At 46.1% G+C, this 24,524-nt stretch overlaps 2 protein-coding genes across 2 annotated transcripts; one reads left to right on the top strand and one right to left on the bottom strand.

The window, feature by feature from the left end:
* Positions 1-12,874: 12,874 nt before the first annotated feature.
* Positions 12,875-19,090, top strand: LOC123424600 (probable AMP deaminase). The gene is made up of 19 exons (XM_045108242.1): positions 12,875-13,242; positions 13,800-13,984; positions 14,399-14,579; positions 14,863-15,041; positions 15,132-15,183; positions 15,278-15,405; positions 15,592-15,771; positions 15,881-15,948; positions 16,039-16,181; positions 16,366-16,427; positions 16,613-16,726; positions 16,905-17,045; positions 17,445-17,597; positions 17,680-17,733; positions 17,809-17,919; positions 18,008-18,181; positions 18,270-18,350; positions 18,451-18,549; positions 18,655-19,090. Exons 1-19 carry the CDS (start codon positions 12,933-12,935, stop codon positions 18,721-18,723), a joined length of 2,484 nt encoding a protein of 827 aa, XP_044964177.1. The 5' UTR covers positions 12,875-12,932; the 3' UTR covers positions 18,724-19,090.
* A 597-nt stretch (positions 19,091-19,687) lies between these two features.
* LOC123424601 (protein trichome birefringence-like 28) lies at positions 19,688-23,859 on the bottom strand. Its single transcript, XM_045108243.1, has 4 exons — positions 22,674-23,859; positions 22,202-22,588; positions 21,887-22,042; positions 19,688-20,256 (listed from the first exon to the last, which is right to left on the bottom strand). The coding sequence occupies exons 1-4, from the start codon at positions 23,357-23,359 to the stop codon at positions 19,875-19,877; spliced, it is 1,611 nt and encodes a 536-aa protein (XP_044964178.1). The 5' UTR covers positions 23,360-23,859; the 3' UTR covers positions 19,688-19,874.
* Positions 23,860-24,524: the final 665 nt, after the last annotated feature.

The raw sequence follows: 24,524 nt of genomic DNA, 5'->3' as shown, positions 1-24,524 counted from the left end.
TTATCCCTGCGCATCCTCGGCTCATGGTAACGTGAGGGTACACTATATATTCCAACCCCTCGAGAGGTTAGAAATCAATTTAGTAGCTAGAATTCTCAACTAATTTTTAGTTTTTAAAAAACACACGGATTTCCCAAAGTACGACACCTATCACTAATGGGCTCAAGCTCTTGACACCAATAGTCCAAACATTACTCAAATCAATAACTCAAAACTATTGCAAGTTACTACTATACTTAAATAGCAACCTCAATTACCTACTCATGCAAGACACACAACTCAGTGCAACGAGCCAACTCTCTAAACAAGATAAGCATGATAACTCAAGAGAGTTCCAAAATCAACCTAAATAAAATCTCTTAAAAAGATAAGCATGAAAACTAAGAGTTAAGCATGACAGTAGCTACGAAAAAATGAAGAACACACAAAAAAGATAAGCATGAAAAGCTATGTTGTGTTATAGAGTGAAATGGAGCGTGTCTCTCTTCCAAACAAGGTAGGTCAGGTTCCGACTTGTTATGACCAGCAAACTAAACTAAAACAAAACTAAAAGGCAAATAGCGAGACGCTCCAAGCATAACACATATCATATGAAGTGATAAAAATATAGCATGAAGATGGACGACCTGATGATTGTTGATAGAGAAGGGGATAGACGAGGGCATCCCCAAGCTTAGACGCTTGAGTCTCCTTGAATAGTTCTTGAGATGCATGGGGGCATCCCCAAGATTGAGCGTTTGACACTCCTTTATCTTCTTTCATCATCTCTCCCATTGCATACTTGAAAACTCCCTCCGTACAAAACTCATCATAAGCTGATTAGAGTGGTTAGTTTCCTTAATAAAATAATTCAATACCTGCTGGAAATAAAGATTTTAATGAAAAGATATTGCTTCTTATGAATGCCAAAGGGTTTTTGCAAATAAAAACTAAGCTTAGGATTTACAAAACAATGAAAACGCAAAACATGGCAGAATCTGTGAAAACAGAACAGCAGGTAGTAAATAATTTATTCGGAGAACTTCTGCAACTCAAATCAAAAAACTCAGAACATACGCCAGAAAGACAATTATATAGATCATGCTTTCAAAAAAATCACATCAAAAATATGATCCGGTGATTTTTGGTGATTTTTTTCGTCAAGCAAACAGAATCTGTTTCTGGACAGCATGTCACAATTTTTGAACTTTCTTGCAATCGGAGGCTATAACTTGGCACAAAGCTTAAAAATAAAGATACAATGATGTTGCTATAGTAGTAACACACATGAAGACCACTAAAACAGAAAGTAAAAACAAATTGGGTTGCCTCCCAACAAGCGCTTTCTTTTATGCCTTTGAGCTAGGCTGTCACGCCCAAGATGCGACCCTATCCTCAATTTGGCACGAAGGCCTCGTCAGGGATAGAAGCGCATCTCGTCGTGTCGCAAGAATGGATATCGTTATAAGTACATGTACTGAAAAGAAGAGGTATATATAGAGTTGGCTTACACTCGCCACAAGCTACATCAGTCACATCAGTACATTACATAATCATCAAGAGTAAGAGCAGGGTCCGTCTACGGACGAAAACAAACGACAAAAGAAGAACGACGTCCATCCTTGCTATCCCAGGCTGCCGGCCTGGAACCCATCATAGATCGATGAAGAAGAAGAAGAAGCAACTCGAAATGAACAATCAACGCGCTCGCGTCAAGTAACCTTTACATGTACGTGCAACTGGTGTTGTAGTAATCTGTGAGCCACAGGGGACTCAACAATCTCATTTCCAAAGGTATCAAGACTAGCAAAGCTTAATGGGTGAGGCATGGTTAAGTGGTGAGGTTACAGCAACGGCTAAGCATATAATTGGTGGCTAACTTACGAGTACAAGAAATAAGAGGGGGAAGATCTACGCATAACGGACGTGAACTACTGATGATCAAATGAATGATCCTGAACACCTACCTACGTCAGACATAACCCCACCGTGTCCTTGATCGGAGAAGGTACTCACGAAAGAGACAGTCACGGTTACGCACACAGTTGGCAAGTTTTAATTAAGTTAACTTCAAGTTATCTAGAACCAGGGTTAAACAAAGTTTCCATGTTGTCACATAACCGAGGGCACGACTTTCCGAAAAGATTTAACCCTGCAGGGGTGCTCCAACTAGTCCATCACAAATTACCACAAGCCGCATAGAAATCCTCAATCACGAAGCTCGCGATCTCGTCGGATTCCCTAGTGGAAAACCTCAACTCTGAGATTACCCAAAGCATCACCGGAATCCCGATGCACAAGATATCTCGTCAAAGGTAAAACTAATCCAGCAAGGCCACCCGGTGTGTCGACGAACCCGATAGGAGCCGCGTATCTCGTTCTCAGGACACACCGTCTATGCAAAGTGGACGGTAGCCAAACCTCGAGTTGCCCCGAGGTGGCACCGCGACTGCTAGGTGGGTGGACCAACACTCATGCGGAGCACTGGCCCGGGGGGTTGATTAAATTATCCTCGGGGTCCGGAAAGTCCCTATGCAATTTTTTTATTAGGTGATTAGGCAAATGTAGTACCAATGTTGGGCCTTGCCAGACCAACTTTAATCTAAAACGAATTATCAAGGGGGTCCCCATAACAACCCCGATCGTGTTAGGAGCGCTCATTTATGGAACATAACACCGGTAGCCGGAAACTAAGGGGGCAAAGGTGGAACAAAACACCAGGCTAGAAAGGCCGAGCCTTCCACCTTTTACCAAGTATATAGGTCCATTAAATTAAATAGCATTAATATGGTGATAAGACAAGGAACCCATGTTATCACATGGAAGCATCTGCACCTACAACTAGCAACGCTATCGACAGGGTTAAGCAAGCAGTAACATAGCCATTCAGTGGTTTGCTAGGTCGAACAGGTTGAAGGTTAACATGGCATTGTTGAGAGGCTGATATTTAACATCTGGTAGGCAATGAGACATAACGATAGAAGCGATAAACTAGCATGGCTATGATAGTAATGGTATCTAGGGAAATGGTCATCTTGCCTGAGATCTCGCTTGGAAGAAGAATGCCTCCGTGAAGCAGACGAACCGACGTAGTCGAACGGGTCCTCACAATCCGGCACGCTGCGGAACTCTATCGAGACGAAGCAAACCGGAAACACAAATCAACACACGGAATTCACCACACAATGCACAACACATATGATGCATGAGCAGCTGAATACATGCAAGTCACGGCATGACAATTCACACAATCAAACACTACACATTAAGTGAAGTTCAATATGCAACGAGTTGCATATTGACAAAACTCCACGTTTATTTATTTAGTTCTACCCCGATTAGGTACACGACAATATTATATGTTGTTAAACATGCAAGAGGCGAAGCGGAAATTAAACTACATATCTAGGCACTTTTAAATGAGGTCGGAGACGACGTATAGCTTCTCCGAAATGACCCCATACGTTGATTTATAATTCTGACCAGATCTGTCCTAATCATATTTTATGTTCTTTAAACAGCGAAACAAAGTGGAGCATGTGATTCTACACGTCGTCCTACTCGATTTACATATATAGATGATCTCCAACGGAGCTACGGACAAATAGTTACGACCTAAACCGTTTTCGACATGTCGTCATGCAAACCGATGCAAAGCTCTAATTATGCATGAGAGTTGGAAAATATCAATCTACGCAAAATTCTACATGTTCTACATATCTACGATTTTTGCACGCGATGCACGGTTGATTTAATATGGACTTTAGCAAAATGCTTGTCCAAAGCAAAAAAAAGGAGGGCACTAGGATTTACACTAGGCTAGCTGAGTGTCCCAATGAAATAGCAACTTAACTGAACAAGCTGCTCTAACAAACCTGAAGAAAGAAACAAGGCAAAAGAAAATAATAGGGCGTGCCTGGGATTTGAAACCAGAACCCCTCGGATAGAAACCAGAGGCACTAACCACCTCGGCTACTACTGTGCTTGTGCAAAAATAGACATGGAAATCTTAATAAGCCCAACAACGAGAAGGGTTCTGAGAAAAACAAAACAAAGTTCAGATCGGGGCATTCTTACAGCGGACAGAAGGGGCCGGCGGGGATACATGGCTTCGATGTTGGAGCTTCCAGCAAGGCGGAGGGGTTGGGGATGCACGCTGGGTCAAGGATCCGTCCGCAGGGGGGCGATTCCCGGCGACGGCGAGCTGGACTTGGGCCCAGGGGGCGCTGGCTTGCTCGTTTTTCTTTGAAGAACAGAGGAAACGGCAGGGTAGCACCATGGAGGGCGACGGCGGGCCGTGGATGGGGCAGGGAGGCGAGCTCGACGCAGACCTAGGGGGGTCTTGGCATCGTGGATCCATTCCCGGTGGCGGCGGCGTCTAGCACCACAAGGCCGGACGACGGCGAGCTCCTTGGGGCAGCGGCCCTGATGTACTGCAGAGAAGAAAGGAGAGAAAGATACGAGAGACAGGGAGAGAACCAGAGAGAGGGGAACAAGGAGAGGGAGGAAAACCTCCAACGAGCTTCTCCGGCGACCGACTGGCACGACGTCGAGGACGACCATGACAGCACCGTCGTGGAGCTATGGCGGGCGGGTTCTGTTCGTTCCTTGGCACAACAGAAAAAACCAACGGAAGAGGGAGAGAGATCAAGATAAGAAGAGAAAGAGAGAGGAAGGGAGCAAGGGCGATGGGGCTGGCCTGGCTTTGGTGCTCGCGGGGTCACGCGGCCCTCCAGTGGAGGCGGGGTGTTGGGCGCAGGCAGATGCCTCGATCCGCTCCGGATCGAGCGCTAAGGCAGCAGGGTCGGATCGGCAGCGGAGATCCCAAGGTGGGAGATGGGACAAGGGGGGTGGAGGCGGCGGTTGGGACAAGGCTCCTAGTTTTTAGGGTTAGGCTAGGATTGATCTATATATATATAGCAAATCGGTCAGCTTTAGGGACATCTCAACCCTCCGTTTAGATCAGACGGTCGAGATAAATAGGTTAGGGGGTCCAGTGAACAAACCGATGACGGTTTGCAGTAAAACAGGGTTGATCCGGACCCAATGGTTACGACCGTGTGTTTCGGGTACCGGGAGGTTTTTCGGACTAGGCTGCGGGTAGGGTCGATGCACTGTGCAGAGGGGCTAGGCGGCGATGAGAGGGAAAACAGCAACCCGGCAACGTGATTTTAAAACACCGATAAGACGTCCGACGATAGACCGAATATGGTGCCGCTACGGTCGACCGTTCGGGTACCAGACGGACTCCGATTGCGACGAAACTTGACAGGCGACCTACCTATATTAAATTAAGACCGCACGTCAAATCTCAACCCAATCAGAGAAAGTTTTACGCACACTTTTGAAAACATGATTTAAACGATGTCGCGGGCGCATGCGAGTGCGGTCGGGCTCAGAACGGACAACGACGAGAACCGGCAACTAACACGGATGCAAGTTTTGAAAACTGGCGGCAACGGAGATGCCGATGCAATGCTGATGATGCGCATGATGCGATGATGATGCGACAAAAGAAAATAGACACACGACAAAAACGGAAAGAAAAGGGGAATCTTCTGGAACGTCGGTCTCGGACTGTCACATAGGCACAATGCAAGAAGGAGGATCAAGATTCTCCGAAGACATCAAAATTGTAAAAACCTTCAAACGGATCCTCAACAAGTTCATCCTTATTTTTCCTAGGGAACGGGTACGTGCCTTTCGCTTTCCCACGTAAGCGTATGTGTCCTTTACCTACAACAATGAAGCCTCTCATGGCTCGGAGGAAGTCCCTTCCAAGCACTATATTCCCTTTGTTGGGCTCCATTATGAAGAAATCAACCGTTGCATTCCTTTTAGAGAATGTAACCTGGACATCTTTTACCTTTCCCTGAATTTCAGAAATATCACCATTAGCGTGTTCATGATAAGATGAGAATTTTTCCATATCTAACCAGAGAGAATCATAAACAATTTTTGGCATAGTAGAAACCATGGACCAATATCACAATAAGCAAGGAAGTCTTGGTTAGAGATGCTAATTCTAACTAAAGGTTCCCAGTCATCGTCTATTTTCAAAATATGTTCCTTATCAACCATGGGTTTCTCTTTTTCTCTTAAGTCTAGAGCATCTATTTTCCCTTCAATAGTAGCAAGTCTATCTATAATAGTGTAATAACCATGATTATAAACAAGATTATTAGATAGACCATGTATAGTGTCAAGAGCTCTAGCCTCATCACACTCTAAGAAATCTCCTTTAGCTATAATATCAAGAGAGTGTTTGCACCATATAAAGAGACCATGATAAAAAAATTATAAGCACAATTTTGATAGGTATCCAAGGCATAATTCTTTTGTGTGCTTCAGAAATTCTATCCCATGCTTCCTTCACATTTTCTCCATTCCTTTGATGGAAATCTAGGACCTCAAGTTCCTTCCAAGCATCAAACCTTAACATGCTTGACAACTAAAAGCAAAGTAACTTTTTTTTTTGTGGTTTTTGGTGTAGGACTCTACAACAAAAACTAGAAAGCAAACTAACAAGACTAAAAAGCAAAGGTAAAAAGATGGTGTGCAACTCCCCTATCTTGAAGAGTGGAGTCCCCAGAAACGGCGCCAGAAATTCGCTTGATGACGAGTTGATGTATATACTTCTCGCCCCTTGTTGGACCCCAAGTGGAAGGTGAAGATGTAGTCAGCAACAAATTTCCCTTACACTGAGACTGTAAAGTTTATCGAACCAGTAGGACTCCTAGGATCAACAAGTAGGTGTCTTCCACCCTAGCGCTAGCAGAAGACGTGAACCTACACACACAACAAATAACTTTGGTCCCAACGAGTACAGAGAGGTTTTCAATCTCTCCGGCCTTGTAGTTTGCAAAGGATCAAAACACAAGCGGGAAGGTAATAGTGATTGCAACGGAAAAGTAAATGAAATCGGTAAATGATGGAGTTGTAAACAATGATGGTGATATGGACCGGAGTCACATGATGTTCACTAGTAATGTCTCTCTCCAAAAAGACGATAAACAACTATGCTAGGGTAAACAATTAACAATTGGGCAATTGACAGAATTATGATTGCACCGCAATGCTAATTATGCTCCTTGATAGTTAGAGGTTCAATAGTAATGGGCAGTACGCCAAGACAAGTAGACCGTTTATTCATCAACATCTACTTACTAATCATCCACCTTGAGATATCTATCCATAACATATCTCCGGTATTAAGTTGCGAGCCCCATCCAAAGTGTAAACTCAAAGCAACGGACAACTGCATTAACGAACTATGCGTAAGGTAAACAATCCTTGCAACAGTGGTCACAAGCACCGTTGTTTTTTCCCTGGTGGCAACAAGCACATCCCCTAGTCTCATGTTTTTGTCACTCAAGCTAGACATCGAGGGGTCCGAACCCACAATCATGCATAACGCCCCCTCTTGGAGTTACGATCTACTACTTGGCCAAAGCAATAAAAAGCAACGGAGAACATGTATGAATCACTAAGGAACATAATATAAAAGGATAATCAAATATATAACTCATAACAATCTGAACATAATCTCATAATCCATCGGATCCTAACAAACCGAGCATAGCAATAGCAAGAGAATTACATAGATGCCTTGAAGAGAAGACATCACATAGCTACTGGTCACGGACTCATGGTCCAAGGAGGATTACTCACAGCACGTCCGGGAAGCGTCCATGACGGTGGAGAAGCTCCCGGAGGTCAATCCTCCCTCCGACAGGGTGTCGGGAAGAGGACTCCTGACGCTTCCGGTCTTGGAAGCGCTGCGGCGGCGGAACAGTGGAGAAATTCGTGATTCCACAAAGTTTGCGAGGGTTTCCTCACGGAACACTAAATATAGGCCAAAGGAGGGCATCAGAGGAGGTGGGGCCCACCCAGGCGACCTCCTGGCGCGGCCTAGGGCCTGGCCGCGCCAGCACACCGCCTGGGAGGCCCCTGGCCCCCCCTCTGGCCCTCCTTCGGTGATCCCGAAGCTTCTGTTTCGCTGGTTTTTTTATATATTTTTCTGGATTTTTTCGGGCTTCTGAAAATTGGATAAAAGACCCTGCAAAATAGACATCAGCAGACAGAAACTGACACTGGGTGCACTGAGTTAGTTGGTTAGTCCAAATATGTATAAAATGATATAAAAATATAGCAAAACATATAACAATGTCATCCAAAAGATCATGGAAAAAGCAGAAATTATAGATACGTTTGGGACGTATCACTTGTTCAGCTCGCTTTAGGTTTCATCTAGACGTGGTAAAGTACTTAGGAGCGAAAAGCACCGTCACATCAACTGCGCATAATCTAACACTTGGTCATCAGGAGACCTAGGGTCCGTTCTGAATCCCACCGGCTCCGGAGAGCTGCGGAGCCGGTAAAGTAACGCTCCGCAAATATCAACTAAAACTCCACCTGCTCCCGGAGTGGAGTTGTGGAGCGGCGTACCTTCGAACGAGGCCCTAATAGCTCCAACAACTCCTTCCTGGAAAGTCCACCAAAACAATAATTTCTTCAATTTTAAGCAAATATCCAATTTCCCCTCGGCCTATCATCGCGACAACATTTTGGAGCTGTTTTTCATTCCCACAGAACTTACCATATAACAACACAATCTCCCGATCAAAGCCACTAGTGAACGCAGTGAATCTCACGTCGAGAGGGCGGTCAATCTTCGGAGAGACTTGTTTTACAGCCTATACTCTCATCGAGTAACACATAGTCGATGACCAAGCTGCCAAGGTCACTAGAAACCTCTCCATCTAGCACTTCGTCCAACTCATATTTCTTCTATTTTATTCAGTTTATTTTTATTTTTTGTTTTCTTTTGTTACTTTTATTTTTTTCTTCTCCACTTTTTTTGTTCTTCTTGCGTTTGTTTCTTCGGTTGTATATTGATTTTTTTGGTTTCATTTTTATTTCATTTTGTTTTCGTTATACATTTCTTATATATGTCAACAATTTTTTAATACATGTTTCATAACTTAAATATAATTTTAACATTTTATAATAAATATTCAACATTTTTAAATATATATTTTTAATATTTCAAAATACAAAATTATATTTTTTGAATACATGGTCAATATTTTTCCTGCGAACAACTTTAGAAATGTTTGATTAAGATTTTTCAAACTCAAGATTAACATTTTTATAATACATGGTCAATATTTTTCCTATGCACGACTTTTAAAAATGTTTGATTAAGATTTTTCAAACTCAAGATTCGTATTTTTCTAATACATATTCAACATTTTTCTTTCAAAGTACTACGGGCCTGATTTGTATTATGAATTGTTATTAATGGCCCAAACGGTCCGGCTAGCGGGAACGGCTCTTGTTTTCTCTTTTTTGTGTCTCAAAAGAGGACTTGTTTATCTCTTCTCTCAAACTCAACACTTGTCAAACCAATGGAGCAGACAACAAAAATTTGTCACTTGTGATGTTTTGTATTGAAGTACTAGGAGTAGGAGTACTAGAGTGCCCAAATTGAACACGGTCTCATTGAAGTGCATGCTATCCAATTATCTACATTTGAAAAGCTGGCAAGCATGATTTGTCTCCGTTTTCTTTTTTTGAAACTGACTGCTTTCTTGTCACGATTCATCGCCCACTATGCTTTGTTCGGGTACCACATTCCATACATGTGTGAGGTTGATGGAAACTACATGTGGGAAGTAGGGCTCAAATCTCGGCGATGTGATTGTGCTGGCGCCACTTGTGGACCTCAACGTGTAAAGGCAAAGTCACTCGCTTCCATGAGGTGACTTTTGTGCAAGTGTGAAGCAGAGTGATTGGGGCAGATCACAAAACTGACCCAACTTATCTCGCATGCATTACAGCATATATATATATATATATCTCCATATACACGTCTATATACACCTTGCTAAATTATACACTTCTCAGTTTTTCAATGGAACGTGTAAATTAGAACATGTATAAACGGCTATATTTTCAAACAACTATATTTCCAACGGCTATATTTTCAAACGACTATATTTTCAAATGGCTATATTTCCAACGGCCATATTTTTGATCTATATAAACCACCCCTACCACCTCTCTTCCAGCACACTTCTACCTGTGACTTCTCTTCTCACCTAGATTTCTCTATCGTCTCTCACGCAACACAATGAACACATCCACTTGGGACATGAGTTCTTCGTCATATTTATCTGGCGACGATGAACTCATACTTGCAGCATTCGCCGAGCGCAGGGAGGAAGAGAGGAAGAACGCTCGACGCCATGGCGGTTCCAAGCATGGACGCCAGTCAATCGATCGAGGAAGAGATGCCAGATTTCTTCTTTTGTGGATCGACTACTTCAAAGAAGTTCCTCGCTTTCCCGAACATTTGTTTCGATGAAGGTTCGTAATTAGTACACTTCTCTGCTTTGGTCCTTTTTTCATTTCCCTATCTCATTTACTTTTTATGCATAGATTTAGGATGTCGCGTACTTTGTTCAACCGCATAGCTGATGGTATACTTGAGCATGACTATGATGGTTATTTTACGCAAAAAAGAAGTGTTTCTGGAGCTCTTGGGTTACATCCTCTACAAAAGATGACCACGGCAATGCGGATCCTCCCATATGGAATAGCAACTGATGGTATTGATGAGTACATCCGGTCCGCTGAGGCTACTAATTTAGAGTCTTGCAAGAAATTTGTGATCAAAGTTTGTGAAGTTTTTGGGGAAAAGTACCTAAGATCTCCAAATGAAGAAGACATTGCTAGGTTACTTGCAACAGGGGAGGAAAGAGGATTTCCCGCTATGTTAGGGAGCATAGATTGCATGCACTCGGGGTGGAAAAAATGCCCCCAAAAATGGCATGGCATGCTTAGTGCATCTTCAATAGTCGTATGATCATCGTCGGTAAAATTGCCACATAAACGATTTTAATGACATGACACGTAATAAAAGAAGAGAGAGAATGGAATCGTATGAACTTTAAGCAACGGTTGAGGCACAAGCTTCGAGGTAAGCATGGTCATTTCTACAACATTTAGTGAACCCGCTTAGTTATTTTACATACGATTAACATACACTCCCTTGAAGAGCTTGTATGATGTGTTGTTGGCTGCTGACGTGGACATTTATACCAATGATTGAATATACAAACTGTTGGAGATGCTCTTAGAGGCCATGTGAACTATCTGGTTGTGTTTGTGTGTAACCAAAATTAATGATGTCCAAGAAGGTTTGGTCATCGTCCATCTGCAAGCAACCAATCCACAACTATTTTAGACATCAAATTGACAGCAATATACATCAATATACATCAATAGCAACCAATCCAAGCCCGTCGCTGCCTCTCCCCAGCCCGTCGCTACCTCTTCCCCCCCGTCGCTGCCTCTCCCCCGCGTTGCTACCTCTCCCCCGCGACGCTCCCTCTCCCCCGCCCGTCGCTGCCTCTCCCCAGGCCCCCTCCGCCCGCATCCCGCACCCCTCTGCCCGCACAGCGTCGCCCGCATCCCGCACCCCCCGCTGCCAGATCTAGCTGCAGGGCGTGCGGCCCCCCATCCCCGCCCTCCCGTTCGTGAGCTCGGACAGAGAGGAATTACCTTGGACGGCGGCCGGAGAAGAAACGCGACGGCGACCTCGGGGCGAGCTCTTCGGATCCTTCCTCCGGGCGGGCGCGGGACGACGCGAGCTCACGAGCGTGGCTTGCTCGTGTTTAGTTCCACGCCTCCTACCGTTGTGGCTGGGCGTGGATGTTTTACACGCCTTTTTACACGAGTCGCTGGAAGGTAAAAAAAACTGTTTGCATGGTATATATTTGGCATACACGTCCATATAGAGGATCCACTAGAGATGCTCTTAGGCCAATTCCAATACACGACCCCAAACGAACATCCGTTGCGTGCTCCATGTCAATGTAGGATTTCGAACGATCCCCCTTCGAGACTGAAGCACACCGAAAGCACACTCCACATAATTCCTAGTACTCTACTGCATCTGGACAAACCTTTCTCTTCTCTCCTTGCGGATCGGTATGGTATTCACAAGAGTGGATGACTGAGCATAGATACCATCAGCTAGGTAATATTTCTTGTTGTATTGGTGGTCATTTTCCTCAAAGTTGACCTCCGGACAGTGTCCTTCTCAAGCTTTACAAAAACTAAAGAACGCTGGAGAACACTAATATCATTATGAGAACCACTCATGCCGAAAAAAATGTCATATACATAGATCTTGTGAAGAAAAAATGGTTGTGTCCCTGACGGACAGGGGGACAATAGCGCGCATGTCAGTTCGGCTGAAAAACAGCTTAAAATTGGATCGAAAATTAATCAAAAATGGACAAAAAACGAACATTGATTTGTTTGTTCCCGTGCATTGGACGACAATGTCCTATCAATTTACCTTGAAATAAACTCGGTCAAAACGGGGTCACACATTAAAGTTGGCAGATACAAATCGGAAGGACAGAAATGATAGATGATAGATTCATCGGTGACGAAATGATCTAACACTCCAAGAAAATATTCACTCCGTCTCAAAATAAGTGTCTTAAAGCTTAGTACAATTTTGTACTAGAATTAATACAAAATTGAGATAATTATTTTGGGACAGAAGGAGTATAAAATAGTACTCTCTCTGTTTCAAAATAACTGTCTTAACTTTGTACTAGCTTTAGTATAAAGTTGTACGTACTAAGTTTGAAACATTTTGGGACGAAGGGAGTACTAGTACAAACGGTGGATATGCTCCATTTTCTTCCAGGTGGACGATGGATATACTCCAAGGAGTCTCCAAGGGAACGCGCCCACGAAACCCCACTCCCCGTGCGCAGCAGCCTTGGCCCACCAGTCAGCCAGCGCCATTCCCCTAGCCCCCCCACCCCCACCCCCTCATATAACCGCGCACCCCGCCGCCGCCTCCGCCCGGCTCCTCTCCTCTCCTCTCACATCACCATCGCCCGCCGCCCAACCCCCGCCTCGCCGCCATGGAGCCCTCCCCGTCCTACGCGCTCCACCTGGCCGTCGCGGCGCTCGTCGGCGCCTCCTTCGCCGCCGCGTCCGCCTACTACATGCACCGCAAGACCCTCGACCAGCTGCTCCGCTTCGCCCGCTCCCTCGACCGCGACCACCGCCGCCGCGCCCGCCTCCTCCCCGACGGCGGCGACGACAGCGACTACGACCGGGAGGACGGGGAGGAGGAGGACGACGGCGGCGGACCTCCCCCGCACCGGGACCACGATCGCCGCACCCTCCCCATCCCGCCCGGGCTCCCGCCTCTCCACACCGGCCGAGAGGGTACGCCCCGCTCTCCTGATTCCTGCACCCCCCGCGCTATGCTACGTGATCGGCGCGGTAGTGTCAAGCGCCGGCTATTCAGAAGCCTGATTGTGATTTGTTCAGTAGTTCACTGCACTACGATACATACAGTTCGTCAGTGGTGGTGATTTTTTTTTTTTAACAAGGGCGGTGTTAGCGTCGGCTGGGTTAATTTATCCATCCCATCGTGGCTCAGTACTCGCCACTTACCTAGTTCCGATTCGCATATCGTACACTCCAGATTTATGCAGGGTTCGAGCTCTGGCGAAACTTGAGATGCTCCAAACCATGCATCTCGGAAATGTCTCTTAAATGAGCTTAGTAACTTAAATAGCTCTTTTCGGTGTTTCCGAATATGGTTCCGCGTGTAGTGATGAAACAATAGAAACAGATAGTGGTGTATAATGTGTATTGTGACATGGCTTCGTTTGCAGTTTTGAGCACTGGGCACCAGGAAACATGTTTTGTAACAGCTGTAATCTGCAAGCATTTCTCCATGACGTTTTATGCTAATGTTGGCCTGTTTCATCACTCAGGCAAGCCCACTATATCTCCAGCTTCGAACAAAAGACTTGGGTCTCTCGTTAGACCAACGACGCCAAAATCCTCTGTTCCTGCTGTCAGCGCGTTTGAGAGCATCGAAGATTCAGATGAGGATGTTGACCTCGAGCCGGATTCCAAAAATGATGATGCTGTTTACGCCGGCACAAATGGGGCTATTGTAAGTGCAAGATGCATATGCTTTGGCAACCAGTGCCCACTGCTTACTTTTGTAGATAGTTTGTTTCTCAATGATAATATGCTTAGCTTTAAGGATCTTCACCGATTTCAATGTTATTAAGTGAATATGTGAATGGAAACATGTCTCTACCAAGACAACTTTCTGAGGTTTACCTTGTATATAGTCTTTGATGTTAGTTGTATGAATTTAATCAAGAAAAGATTATTAGGTTAAAAAGTTGCATATAGCTTAAACACTAAATTTTTTAATCTTTTTTTCCTTCTAGAATTCAGATATTTGTTTCTCTGTGACTTTTTTGTTGTATTCCCTCAAAATTCAAGCTCAGAAACAACTTTCTACTTGCAAATATACCTTAGTTATGTCTATAGACTAACATTGTTTTAAATTTCACAGGGATCAGACCCGGTTCCTGTTAAAGCGGATCAGAATGGGGACATATCATCAACGAGCATGATTAGATCTCATAGTGCAACTGGCAGCCTGCATGGGATCCAACTAAATCCAGTTGCAGCTGATATACTTCGAAAGGAACCTGAGCATGAAACTTTCAGTAGGATCAATATTACAGCTGTTGGTATGCCTTCTCTCCTTATATCTATCTGTTTGATAATTTAGGAAAATGTTGAATTTTTTTTCATTAAATCTTCAAACTAGGGTGTTTTCGAACATCACTGTTCAGTCCATGTAATCTTTGCTTTTTCCGTACCTACTTAGAAAGTATAATTAGCATCAACTTGAAAGTATAATTAGCATCAACTTGATTGTGTTGATCTAGATCACTAGAATAAAACCTATTGTAGCTAGTATTCTTTGCTTACATGTTGCTACTCTTGTACTTATTCTTGATTTTACCTCAGAAACTCCTTCTCATGATGAAATAGAAGCGTACAAAGTTCTTCAGAAATGTCTTGAGCTACGAGAGAAGTACATCTTCAGAGAAGAAGTTGCTCCATGGGAGAAGGAAATTATAACTGATCCTAGTACCCCCAAACCTAACCCAAACCCGTTCAATTATGAACATCAGATCAAAACTGACGTAAGTGCTTTTCTCTAGGTATGCGTATAATGAGTGACAACATAAATTTCTGCTTCACTTTTCCCTAAACATTGTTTTTCTATCTTTCAGCATCATTTCGAAATGGTTGATGGTGTTGTTCATCTGTATCCTAGTAAAGATTGTGAGTGGAAAACCATTTCATTTCTTCTAGTTTCTGCATTTCGTGATTTCCCAGTTTGGAGCATGTTGACATCACACTGTCCTTGTTGTTGCAGCTAAAGAAAGATTATATCCTGTTGCTGATGCGACCACTTTTTTCACTGATATGCATTATATCCTTCGTGTGTTGGCTGCTGGGGATATACGAACTGTGTGTCATCACCGTTTAAATCTTCTAGAGCAGGTAATCTTTTTAACTTTGTTCTTTCAATCATTTGCCCTGTGGTTGCTTGCATATATTGAATGTGTTCCAGGCTGACCTGTTAGCTTGATTTATAAATACCATTGAGAACTTGATAATGATGCATGCACAATCTATTTTATTCTGTATAATGACTTCTGTTTTTATTCTTGTGATCTTTTTCCCCAGAAATTTAATCTTCATTTGATGGTCAATGCGGATAGAGAGCTGCTTGCTCAGAAAGCTGCACCACACAGGGACTTCTACAATGTCAGGAAGGTTGATACTCATGTTCATCACTCTGCATGCATGAACCAGAAGCATCTTTTGAGGTTTATTAAGTCAAAGTTGAGGAAAGAACCTGATGAGGTACATCCACTTTCTGGCTTAATTGCTGCTTCTGTTTCTCAAGTAGCAATAAACCTGAAACCTATACGTTGTGCACTTTGACCTATGCTTCAAAATTTCATTTGTGTAGGTTGTGATTTTTAGAGATGGGACCTACTTGACTCTTAAGGAGGTGTTTGAGAGTTTGGACTTGACTGGGTAACTGAAATCCTACATCTGATGTTGCTGTTGCTGTTACTTTTCTTTTGTAACCCTTTTTAAGTAACCGCCGGTTTACCTCTCTTCTAGGTATGACCTCAATGTTGATCTCTTAGACGTGCATGCTGATAAGAGTACATTTCACCGTTTTGACAAGTTCAATCTGAAATATAACCCATGTGGCCAGTCTCGCCTGAGGGAGATCTTCCTTAAGCAGGACAACCTTATTCAAGGTGCACATTCATTTTGTCTTGTTGCCTGATTGAGTTAAATTAATCAATATACTTCCTTCCTTTCTTTTCATTTCCTTCATTTCAGCTGTTATACTACTGTAACTTATATCCTGCATTAGAATCACCGCCAACATAGACACTGCATGGACAATTTTGTTAAACCATTATCCTGTCTTATTACTAGGTCGCTTCCTCGCTGAATTAACTAAAGAAGTGTTTGCTGACCTTGAAGCAAGCAAATATCAGGTGCTTTCTTCTTTCTTTATTAATTTTATCGAGTGTTAGCACTACTAGTTCTTTTCACGTTTCTGATTTTTAATGGGGAAATATTGTCTAGTCATGTACAAGCATTGTTTACACATTGATCTAGCTATTTTTTCCTATTCCTATGTAGCTCTGGCCAATGATCATACTTTAATTATCTTTATCAGATGGCTGAGTATAGAATATCTATTTATGGGAGAAAGAAAAGCGAGTGGGATCAGATGGCAAGTTGGATAGTGAATAACGAATTGTATAGCGAGAATGTTGTTTGGTTAATCCAGGTAATGCTCTCTGTTGTCCTCTTTAGTTTTCTGGCTTTGCAGTTTCTATGTTTTTCTCAACATAGTTATTAATCAATGTATAAATTTTGTGTAAACCAAACTGGAACATAAATCACTTGTATAAAACCTTTTTTTACTGGAATAGTTGCAGTGATGCGTTGTTTAATTTACTCTGCAGATTCCTCGGATTTACAATGTATACAGGGAGATGGGCACGATTAATTCATTCCAGAACCTCCTCGACAACATTTTTCTTCCACTTTTTGAAGTGACTGTTGATCCTGCTTCACATCCTCAGCTGCACGTTTTCTTGGAACAGGTCAGTGGAAGTACTTTGTATATTTTTTACTTGTCTGCATTATGTTGATGTGGCTTTCAGTACTAATCTAGTCATCTTGCAATTGTACGAGATAGAAAAGCAACTGATTTGTAGTATGTCTTTTAAGAAAAAGTTATTGACCAATGCTCGAGAGATCAATCTTGTTCTCTACTTTAGTAGAAAAAGTATGGACAATCTTGAGAAAGTTACTGGCCTGCAGTATAAAAACCATTTGTCAGCAGAATATTTTTCCAAATTTCCTCCACTAAGAGGGCCCCTCCAGGCTTCCCCCGTCAGTAAATTAGTGCATTGACTACATTATTCTCTTGTAGACTAGTCATGGCATTTTTCTTAAGTATTTCTCCAACCATCATTACTTTCTTATGCTATTATCTTCAGGTTGTTGGCTTGGATTTGGTGGATGATGAAAGCAAACCAGAAAGGCGCCCAACAAAACACATGCCAACACCTGAGCAATGGACTAATGTTTTCAATCCAGCCTATGCATATTATGTATACTATTGTTATGCTAACCTGTACACACTGAACAAGGTAATAAACATTTTGTTTCCAGATCTCCTTGTTTCTTCTTTAGTAAATAAAAAGTAGCATTGAGAGAACACTTTGTATGCAGCTTCGTGACTCCAAGGGCATGACAACGATCAAACTTCGTCCACACTGTGGGGAGGTATACCCATACTGCATGATATATACATTGCTACATTTGACATGAACATGTTATCTTAATGATTATTGTCTTCAGGCTGGAGATATTGATCATCTCGCTGCAGCATTTCTCACTTCTCACAATATTGCTCACGGGGTGAACTTAAAGAAGTCCCCTGTCCTCCAGTACTTGTATTATCTTGCTCAGGTTAGGAGTGGTATTTTCTATGTTTTTTTTCTTTTTCTTCAGGAGATTCTTCAAAAGAAACTAATCATATTTCTTTGCCTGCAATCAGATTGGTCTTGCAATGTCTCCTTTGAGCAACAACTCATTGTTTATTGACTACCACCGGAACCCTTTCCCAACATTTTTCCTAAGAGGCCTGAATGTTTCTCTCTCAACCGACGACCCTTTGCAAATTCACCTAACAAAAGAACCTTTGGTTGAAGAATACAGTGTCGCTGCTTCGGTAATTTCCTTTGCCCCCTCCCACTATGCGCTCTGTTCCATGCCCAATCGGACCTGCCTAATATTTGGTCGACTGTTACTTGTGGCAGCTGTGGAAGCTTAGCTCTTGTGACTTGTGTGAGATAGCCAGGAATTCTGTGTACCAGTCCGGTTTCTCTCATAGGCTGAAGGTATGTGGTGCACATTCATTTGCCAATTTCCTTTGCTGGTTGATATTTCAAATTCATGGACTCCCCCTAAGCTCTGGCCTTCATTTTTTTTTTCATCTAGTCACACTGGATTGGTAGAAACTACTACAAAAGAGGTCCCGACGGCAATGACATCCACCAGACAAATGTTCCCCACATTAGGATCGAATTCCGACACAACGTATGTGCTCTACACCTTTCTCTGCCTGTGGCATCTGTTTCTTTTTCAGGTGCTTGTAATTTTGATTTGCTGTAACGATGATTGCATTTCTGATTTGACCCGCAGATTTGGAAAGAGGAGATGGAGCTGATACATTTCGGAAACGTTAACCTACCGGAAGAAACCGACAGGTGAAGATGTTGCAGCAGTTCTCAAAGCCCCGCGCACCCATGGTCAGGCATTCCGTCCATCCCGTTTTCTGGCCTTCGGAGAAGCGAACCTATGCTGGTCTGTGTAGAAGAGAAGAAAAGCGCCCGCCCCAGTACCTTTTCGATGAGTCTTTTACTCGTGTTACCTGTATAGGCAGATATATCAGCATGGAAGGATAAGGAGAAGACACTCTAGGATTCCAGTGGAGACACACGCACACACTCATCAGGCTCGCTCCCTGGGTACATTAGTTAGTGACCTTCCTTGGAATAAAATCCTTGCATCTTTTGCTTTTATTACCCAGATAGTACTACGTAGATTTTACAGCATGTTAAATCTGGTAATTTATTCGCGTCGCCTCCCTCACTCATTTATATCCTAATATTCGGTATTATCATGTCACCGTAGTAGCTGCATCATTTTTTTTTCCTACTAGAACACAGCATCTGTCTGGTGTCGGTCAGCGTTATTTCCTTCCGAGCGTGCATGTGGTGTAGGCCCTTGCTACTGTTTGGCCACGCCGTGCCTGCGAGCGTAAAGCCGCAGAAGATTCAACTCGGCCACTGCCCACTTGGAATGGTCCCTTCAAATTATGATGAGGATCTTGATGCAAGCTTGCCGCTCCCATTCCGAGAACTCACAAATGCTAGTGCCCCCACCCCTACTCATTGTATGTGTGGTTGACGGGCCACGTCGCCGCCGGCACCATGCCCATGCCCAGGACCAACTCAATGGAAGTAGTAGCACGAGTACGATGATGTCGCAGCCGTGACGCTAGTTAGGAAATGATGAGACGTCGGTTTGGAAAAAATGATGGCTGCGTATGTTCATGATGGGGACTCCCCGGTGAAAAACACAGGAATAATGGCCCAACTACTGGTTGATCAGGGAAGTGGTCCGTATCCTTGTTTCACATTTTCATCATCGTGCCAATCCATCCATCCATCCATGCAAAAGCCAACATACAATTCTTTCCTGCAAAGTCTAATTGAAACCCTTGCGTGCTTCCTACAAAAGAATTACTCACAGATCGACACACTGGTTACACAAAGAAAAAGGAGAGAGAAACCCAGAGGAAAAGAAGGCAATAAAGAAGATCAGTTGAGCACACGACAACGGCTACTAATTAGTCTACGCTACGACGACGACGCCTCTTGCGCCGGCGGCGAGGGGGCGGCGATCTGGGCGTAGAGGAAGTGGTTCCATGTGTCGGGGAGGCCGGGGAGGCACCAGTGGATGCAGTCGGCGTAGGTGCGCGGGTCGGCCTGCTGCTCGGCGGTGAGCAGCTTGCCCTGCCTGAGCGTGTGCACGGAGGTGTGCGCGTCCTTGCGGAACTCGGACAGCGCGGTGATGTCGACGAGGTGGACGGGCACCCGGCGCATCGACCGCAGCACCGCCTCCGCCGCCCCGTGCAGCCGCCAGTCCGTGCCGATGTAGAGCGGCCCCGTGTGGTTGAGGATCGGCTGCGTCTCCATGGCGCACTTGACCGCGCCCGGGCCGCCGCCCCACGCCTCCGGCCTGCACGATCAAACACATTTACATTCATCATCAGATCGATTCAGATGTTCACTCACTTGTCTGCGTATATTCATGATGCAGGTTAGCAGGTTAGGTTAGGCTGCCATCGCCATGATGGTTTGGCTCCAGGTGACGGGCTGCCAACCACATGCTTGCCTCCTCTGTATGTTTGTGTTGTGTTGTGTTGTTTGTTTGTTTCTTTGCTTGCTTTTGGTGGAATGATGTGCTCACGTGCTTGTCGATACCATTTGTGTGTGTGGAATCATTACGGGGTTTGTTTAAAGCGGAAGTTGCCAGCCAAAATCGAACGAAATGGTCCTACTAGGACATATTGTTTGCATGAAAAAAAGCCTTGGTACCACGATGTGATTCTCTTTTGCGATCGGTTGATCGATTGATTAAACACAGCTGTTTGGAACGTGGTGGGTGGACACATCGACGGGGATGGGGACAGAGGAGGGGGTGGCTGCTAAAGGGGCTTGGACGGTTGCTCTTAGTGGCACTAATACTGAGGTTCTTCTTGGCAGTGGCAGTGGCAGTGGGTTAGTGGGGACTGTCATGGAGAGATGCATGTATGTATGCATGCATTAATTTCACAGTATGCGCACGTAGAGTATTGATCACAAAGCAGTCCATCTGCGCGCCCATCACGGCTGGGCTACAGTACACTCCGATGGCATCGCTCCAGGCTCCAGCAGTCCAGTTCACCTTAGCTTTTGGATTTGTCGTGGCTACTTGTGGAACACCTACTTACTCGCTGAATTATGGAGCTGCCTATGCTATGCATGTTCACTTCAATTCTTCACTACCGATAGCTATGAGATATGAAGGGCAGCCGTAGCTCCGGCCTGCGCACGGTCCGATCACTTTGAATCTATTGTACGCAACATTTCCCTACATACATTTCTGCAAGGGTCTGTTTTCAGGACTCGGTCACGACTCACGAGGCAAACGGCTTTACCGCTGCGCCAAGGCATGGGCGATATGAGGAATCGTCTCATCTCCATTGGTTCAACTGAATGCTCTACCAGCAGGAAGAAGAATCGAGGGGATCTATATACTTGCATTTGCCTACCTACCTAGTGTGGTCACAGCTCTCAACTCTTAACTCTCAACTCAAGAATTCATCAAGTGAGCTCAGTTTGGTTGGGTTGGGGCCAGGCCGAGTAGCGAGTAGGAGTACTAGTCAGCAGAATGGCTAGCTGAGGGGGACAGGCGCAATTCAATAAGCTTGCTTGCTGCTTGCCCATGCCCATGTGCCCTCGGGCTGGATTTTTGCGATTTCAGACTCTCCTCCCCCGGCGAAGTTTCTCGTTCTGGCACTGTGGGTTGGTGCCGGCGAGAGAGCGGCTCACCTAATGTGAAGCACGTGTCACCCATTCAGTCACCAGTGATCAAGCGAAATTACTCTCGCTCGTGGCTACGCTACGGTCGAAATTGCTCTCACTGACTGATAAACAATTGGCAGTACGATAGTCTACTACGGCAGGAAGGGATTAGCACTGCCCGAGAAGCGCAACTCCATGCCGGAGAAATCGCACGGGAATGAGGGGGACGCGATACGAACAAGTTGGAAGTAGCAGAAATGCTGGTCGAGAGCGAGCTGGTGAGTGATTTTGATTTGACTTACACGCCGTGGTTGGGCGACATGCCCATGAAGAAGACCCTGGTGTGGTCGGGGTCGACGTGCCGGTCCACCCACTTGGCCCAGGTCTTGAGCACCTCCTTGTACGCCACCGGCCTGTCCACCAGCGTGTACTTGTCCGGCAACGCCCGTGGATTCTTCCTGCAAATCCATCCATCATCTTCATCACTCATACGTGGACCGAGCAAGAATCATCACAGCAAGCAATCTGATGGAGGGAAGCAGCAATGGAGGACCAAGCAAGCAAGCAAGCAGCAATGGAGGAGGAAGGTGGGGGCGGAGGAGGAGGGGCTAGCTCACAGGACTTTCATCTGGAAGTTGTTGAGCCACCAGATGTAGGTGTTGAAGACGAGGAAGTGGGCGGCGCGCCAGTGGCGGGCGTGCTTGGCGATGGAGCGCCAGGCCACCACCCGGTCCGCCACGCTGTGCGCCTGCGGGTCGTCCGAGTTGGAGCTCACCAGGAATGGCGCCCAGTAGAACTCCACCGTCGCGTTGTACTCCGCCGCCCTGAACACGTTCATCGACCCGTTGGGCCCGACGAACTTGGCCAGCGACTTTTTGTCACGCGACGGGATCGCCGACGACACCAGGCACACCATCGACTCCCACTGGTTCCGGTTCAGCGAGTCCCCCACGAACATCAGCCTCTTGTTCCGCAGCCGCTCCAGCAGCGCACCCGCGTCGAACCTGCGATCCGTTCCGTTCTTTCGGCTGAGATCTACGAGTCGTCGGCGGCAATGGCGCCGGAGTTTGTTTGTTAGAGGGTACGTACCTGGGGAGGTCGCAGGAGGAGGGCTGCCAGCGCCACCGCTGGTACGAGTCGTCGCGCCGGCCGTTGCGCATGCAGGTCACCTGCTCCGTCAGGAACTCGCACTCCGGCTCCCGGTACAGCGGCACCTGGGACCCCTCGGCGTCGTACGTCCACCACCCCTGGTACAGGTTGCACGCCGGCGGCTCCGGCTGCGCAACCACCGCTGCTCCGCTGCTGCTGGTGTTGCCGCCGCTGCTGGGACTGGGAGGCGCGGTGGTCGTCGTGGCGGGGGCGGCGCGCTTGTCTGCTCTCGCGGGCGCGGCGTCCGCCCTGTCGCTGTCGGTCGCTTTCCTCCTGCTCTCCACCTGCTCCACATGGCCACGCTCCTCCTCGTCCCCCTCGCCCCCTTGCTGCTGCTGCTGGGAGCGGGGGTTGACCTCGTGGAGGAGGTGGAGGTCGGGGGCGGACCGGGCGCGCGAGGCGCCGGCGAGCGGGAAGTCCCCGGCGCCGGCGTCGAGGGCGGCGAGCGGGGCCTTGACGACGGCGGAGTCCTCGTTGTAGACGAAGAGGGCGACGAGGAAGATGGAGACGAGGAGGCCCGCGAGCGAGAGCGGGGCGCCGGGCCTGCGCGCGGGCGCCTCCTCCCCCTCCCCCTGCTTGGCGGCCGCCGGCGCCGCCGCGAACGGCGACTTCCGGCGCTGCTGCATCGCCGCCGCCGCCGCCCTCCCCTTCGCCCCCGCCGCCGCCAGCAAGAAGTCAGGCAAGCTCAAGCTCGCGCCTTTCCCCCGCGGAGATCGACGCCTCCTCCTCCCCCTCCCGCTGGCGCGCCGGGCAGGGATGGATGGATGGACAGATGCGTCTGGGAGATGGAGATCGGCCGGGATCTCCTCGCCGCGTCCGGTGGTCGGGGACGCGGGTCGCTCCGGTCAGCGGCGGCGGCCGGCGGCCCCCTCGTGTACAGTGCGGTACGGGGCAGAGCGAGCGGAGGACCGTTGTGTGGTGGAACTGGGGGAGGACGAATGGGGCGCGGTGGGTCTCACTTGACATGTAGCCATGGGTGCTCGTGGTCATACATTAGTAGTGATGGTAAAGCTTGGTTCTTACTCCTCCCTCCATTGATAAGATTACCTTAAGCAACGGGAGATCATGGAGACTTGACCCTATCCCTCTCGTGGGAACAGTCAATGGGGTCACGAAAAAAATGGAGAACGAAATAGCGTCTTATATGAAAACAATGGAGAACATGGCTTGATATGCCTCTACGTGTACAAACGCTGTAGCTTCTTGGGGCGCCCTGGGAATAAAAGTGGAGACACACACCTTGCATCTGCCGTTGGAGTGATCCAGGTTGATGCCATACGCTACAGATATTTCTTTAGATAGTTTATATATTTATTTTTCTATTTGTGTTGTTTGAAACTTGTTTGATTATAATCTAAATGATCTTTTTCATCATATGATTCATTTGCATTAAGTTTTGTAGAACTTCTTAATCCACTGCAGTCATCTGCGAAGAATTATGTATATACTTTTGTACACCTTTCATCTAAAATAAATGCCGTAGATTTAATATTAAATTATTGAACCGGTATGGGCTGTTTGGGAAATCTCACTTAAAACCACAAGGCCCGGCCCTTGTGATGACCTAAAAGGAGCTCCCAGTCCTCCGTGGAGAGTAAGCCGTCAGACACACAAGTTGTTCTCAAGTTGTGAACTAGAGGAAGCAAGAAGAGTCTGTAGGTACCCTACTTTCTCTCTCCTTGATTCAACATGGTATCAGAGAGGAGGAAGAGCAAGGAAGGTAGTTGCAGGAAGAGGAGGTGTTGCGTGCTCTGCTCACTACTGCTGCCTACTGCTGTGGGCTGCTGCGTT

This window comes from Hordeum vulgare, chromosome 2H, assembly GCF_904849725.1.
Source record: "Hordeum vulgare subsp. vulgare chromosome 2H, MorexV3_pseudomolecules_assembly, whole genome shotgun sequence".
NCBI classification, from domain to species: domain Eukaryota; kingdom Viridiplantae; phylum Streptophyta; class Magnoliopsida; order Poales; family Poaceae; genus Hordeum; species Hordeum vulgare.
The sequence above is the reverse complement of the archived record's forward strand: the minus strand, read 5'-3'. Positions and strand labels throughout refer to the sequence as shown.

Coding starts and splice junctions, on each gene's coding strand:
- LOC123424600 (XM_045108242.1), top strand. CDS start 12,933: ATGGAGCCCTCCCCGTCCTACGCGCTCCACCTGGCCGTCGCGGCGCTC. Junction 14,580..14,862: donor GATCAATATTACAGCTGTTG/GTATGCCTTCTC, acceptor ATTTTACCTCAG/AAACTCCTTCTCATGATGAA. Junction 15,772..15,880: donor TGAGGAAAGAACCTGATGAG/GTACATCCACTT, acceptor TCATTTGTGTAG/GTTGTGATTTTTAGAGATGG.
- LOC123424601 (XM_045108243.1), bottom strand. CDS start 23,359: ATGCAGCAGCGCCGGAAGTCGCCGTTCGCGGCGGCGCCGGCGGCCGCC. Junction 22,589..22,673: donor TCCTCCTGCGACCTCCCCAG/GTACGTACCCTC, acceptor AACGGATCGCAG/GTTCGACGCGGGTGCGCTGC. Junction 22,043..22,201: donor AACTTCCAGATGAAAGTCCT/GTGAGCTAGCCC, acceptor ATGGATTTGCAG/GAAGAATCCACGGGCGTTGC.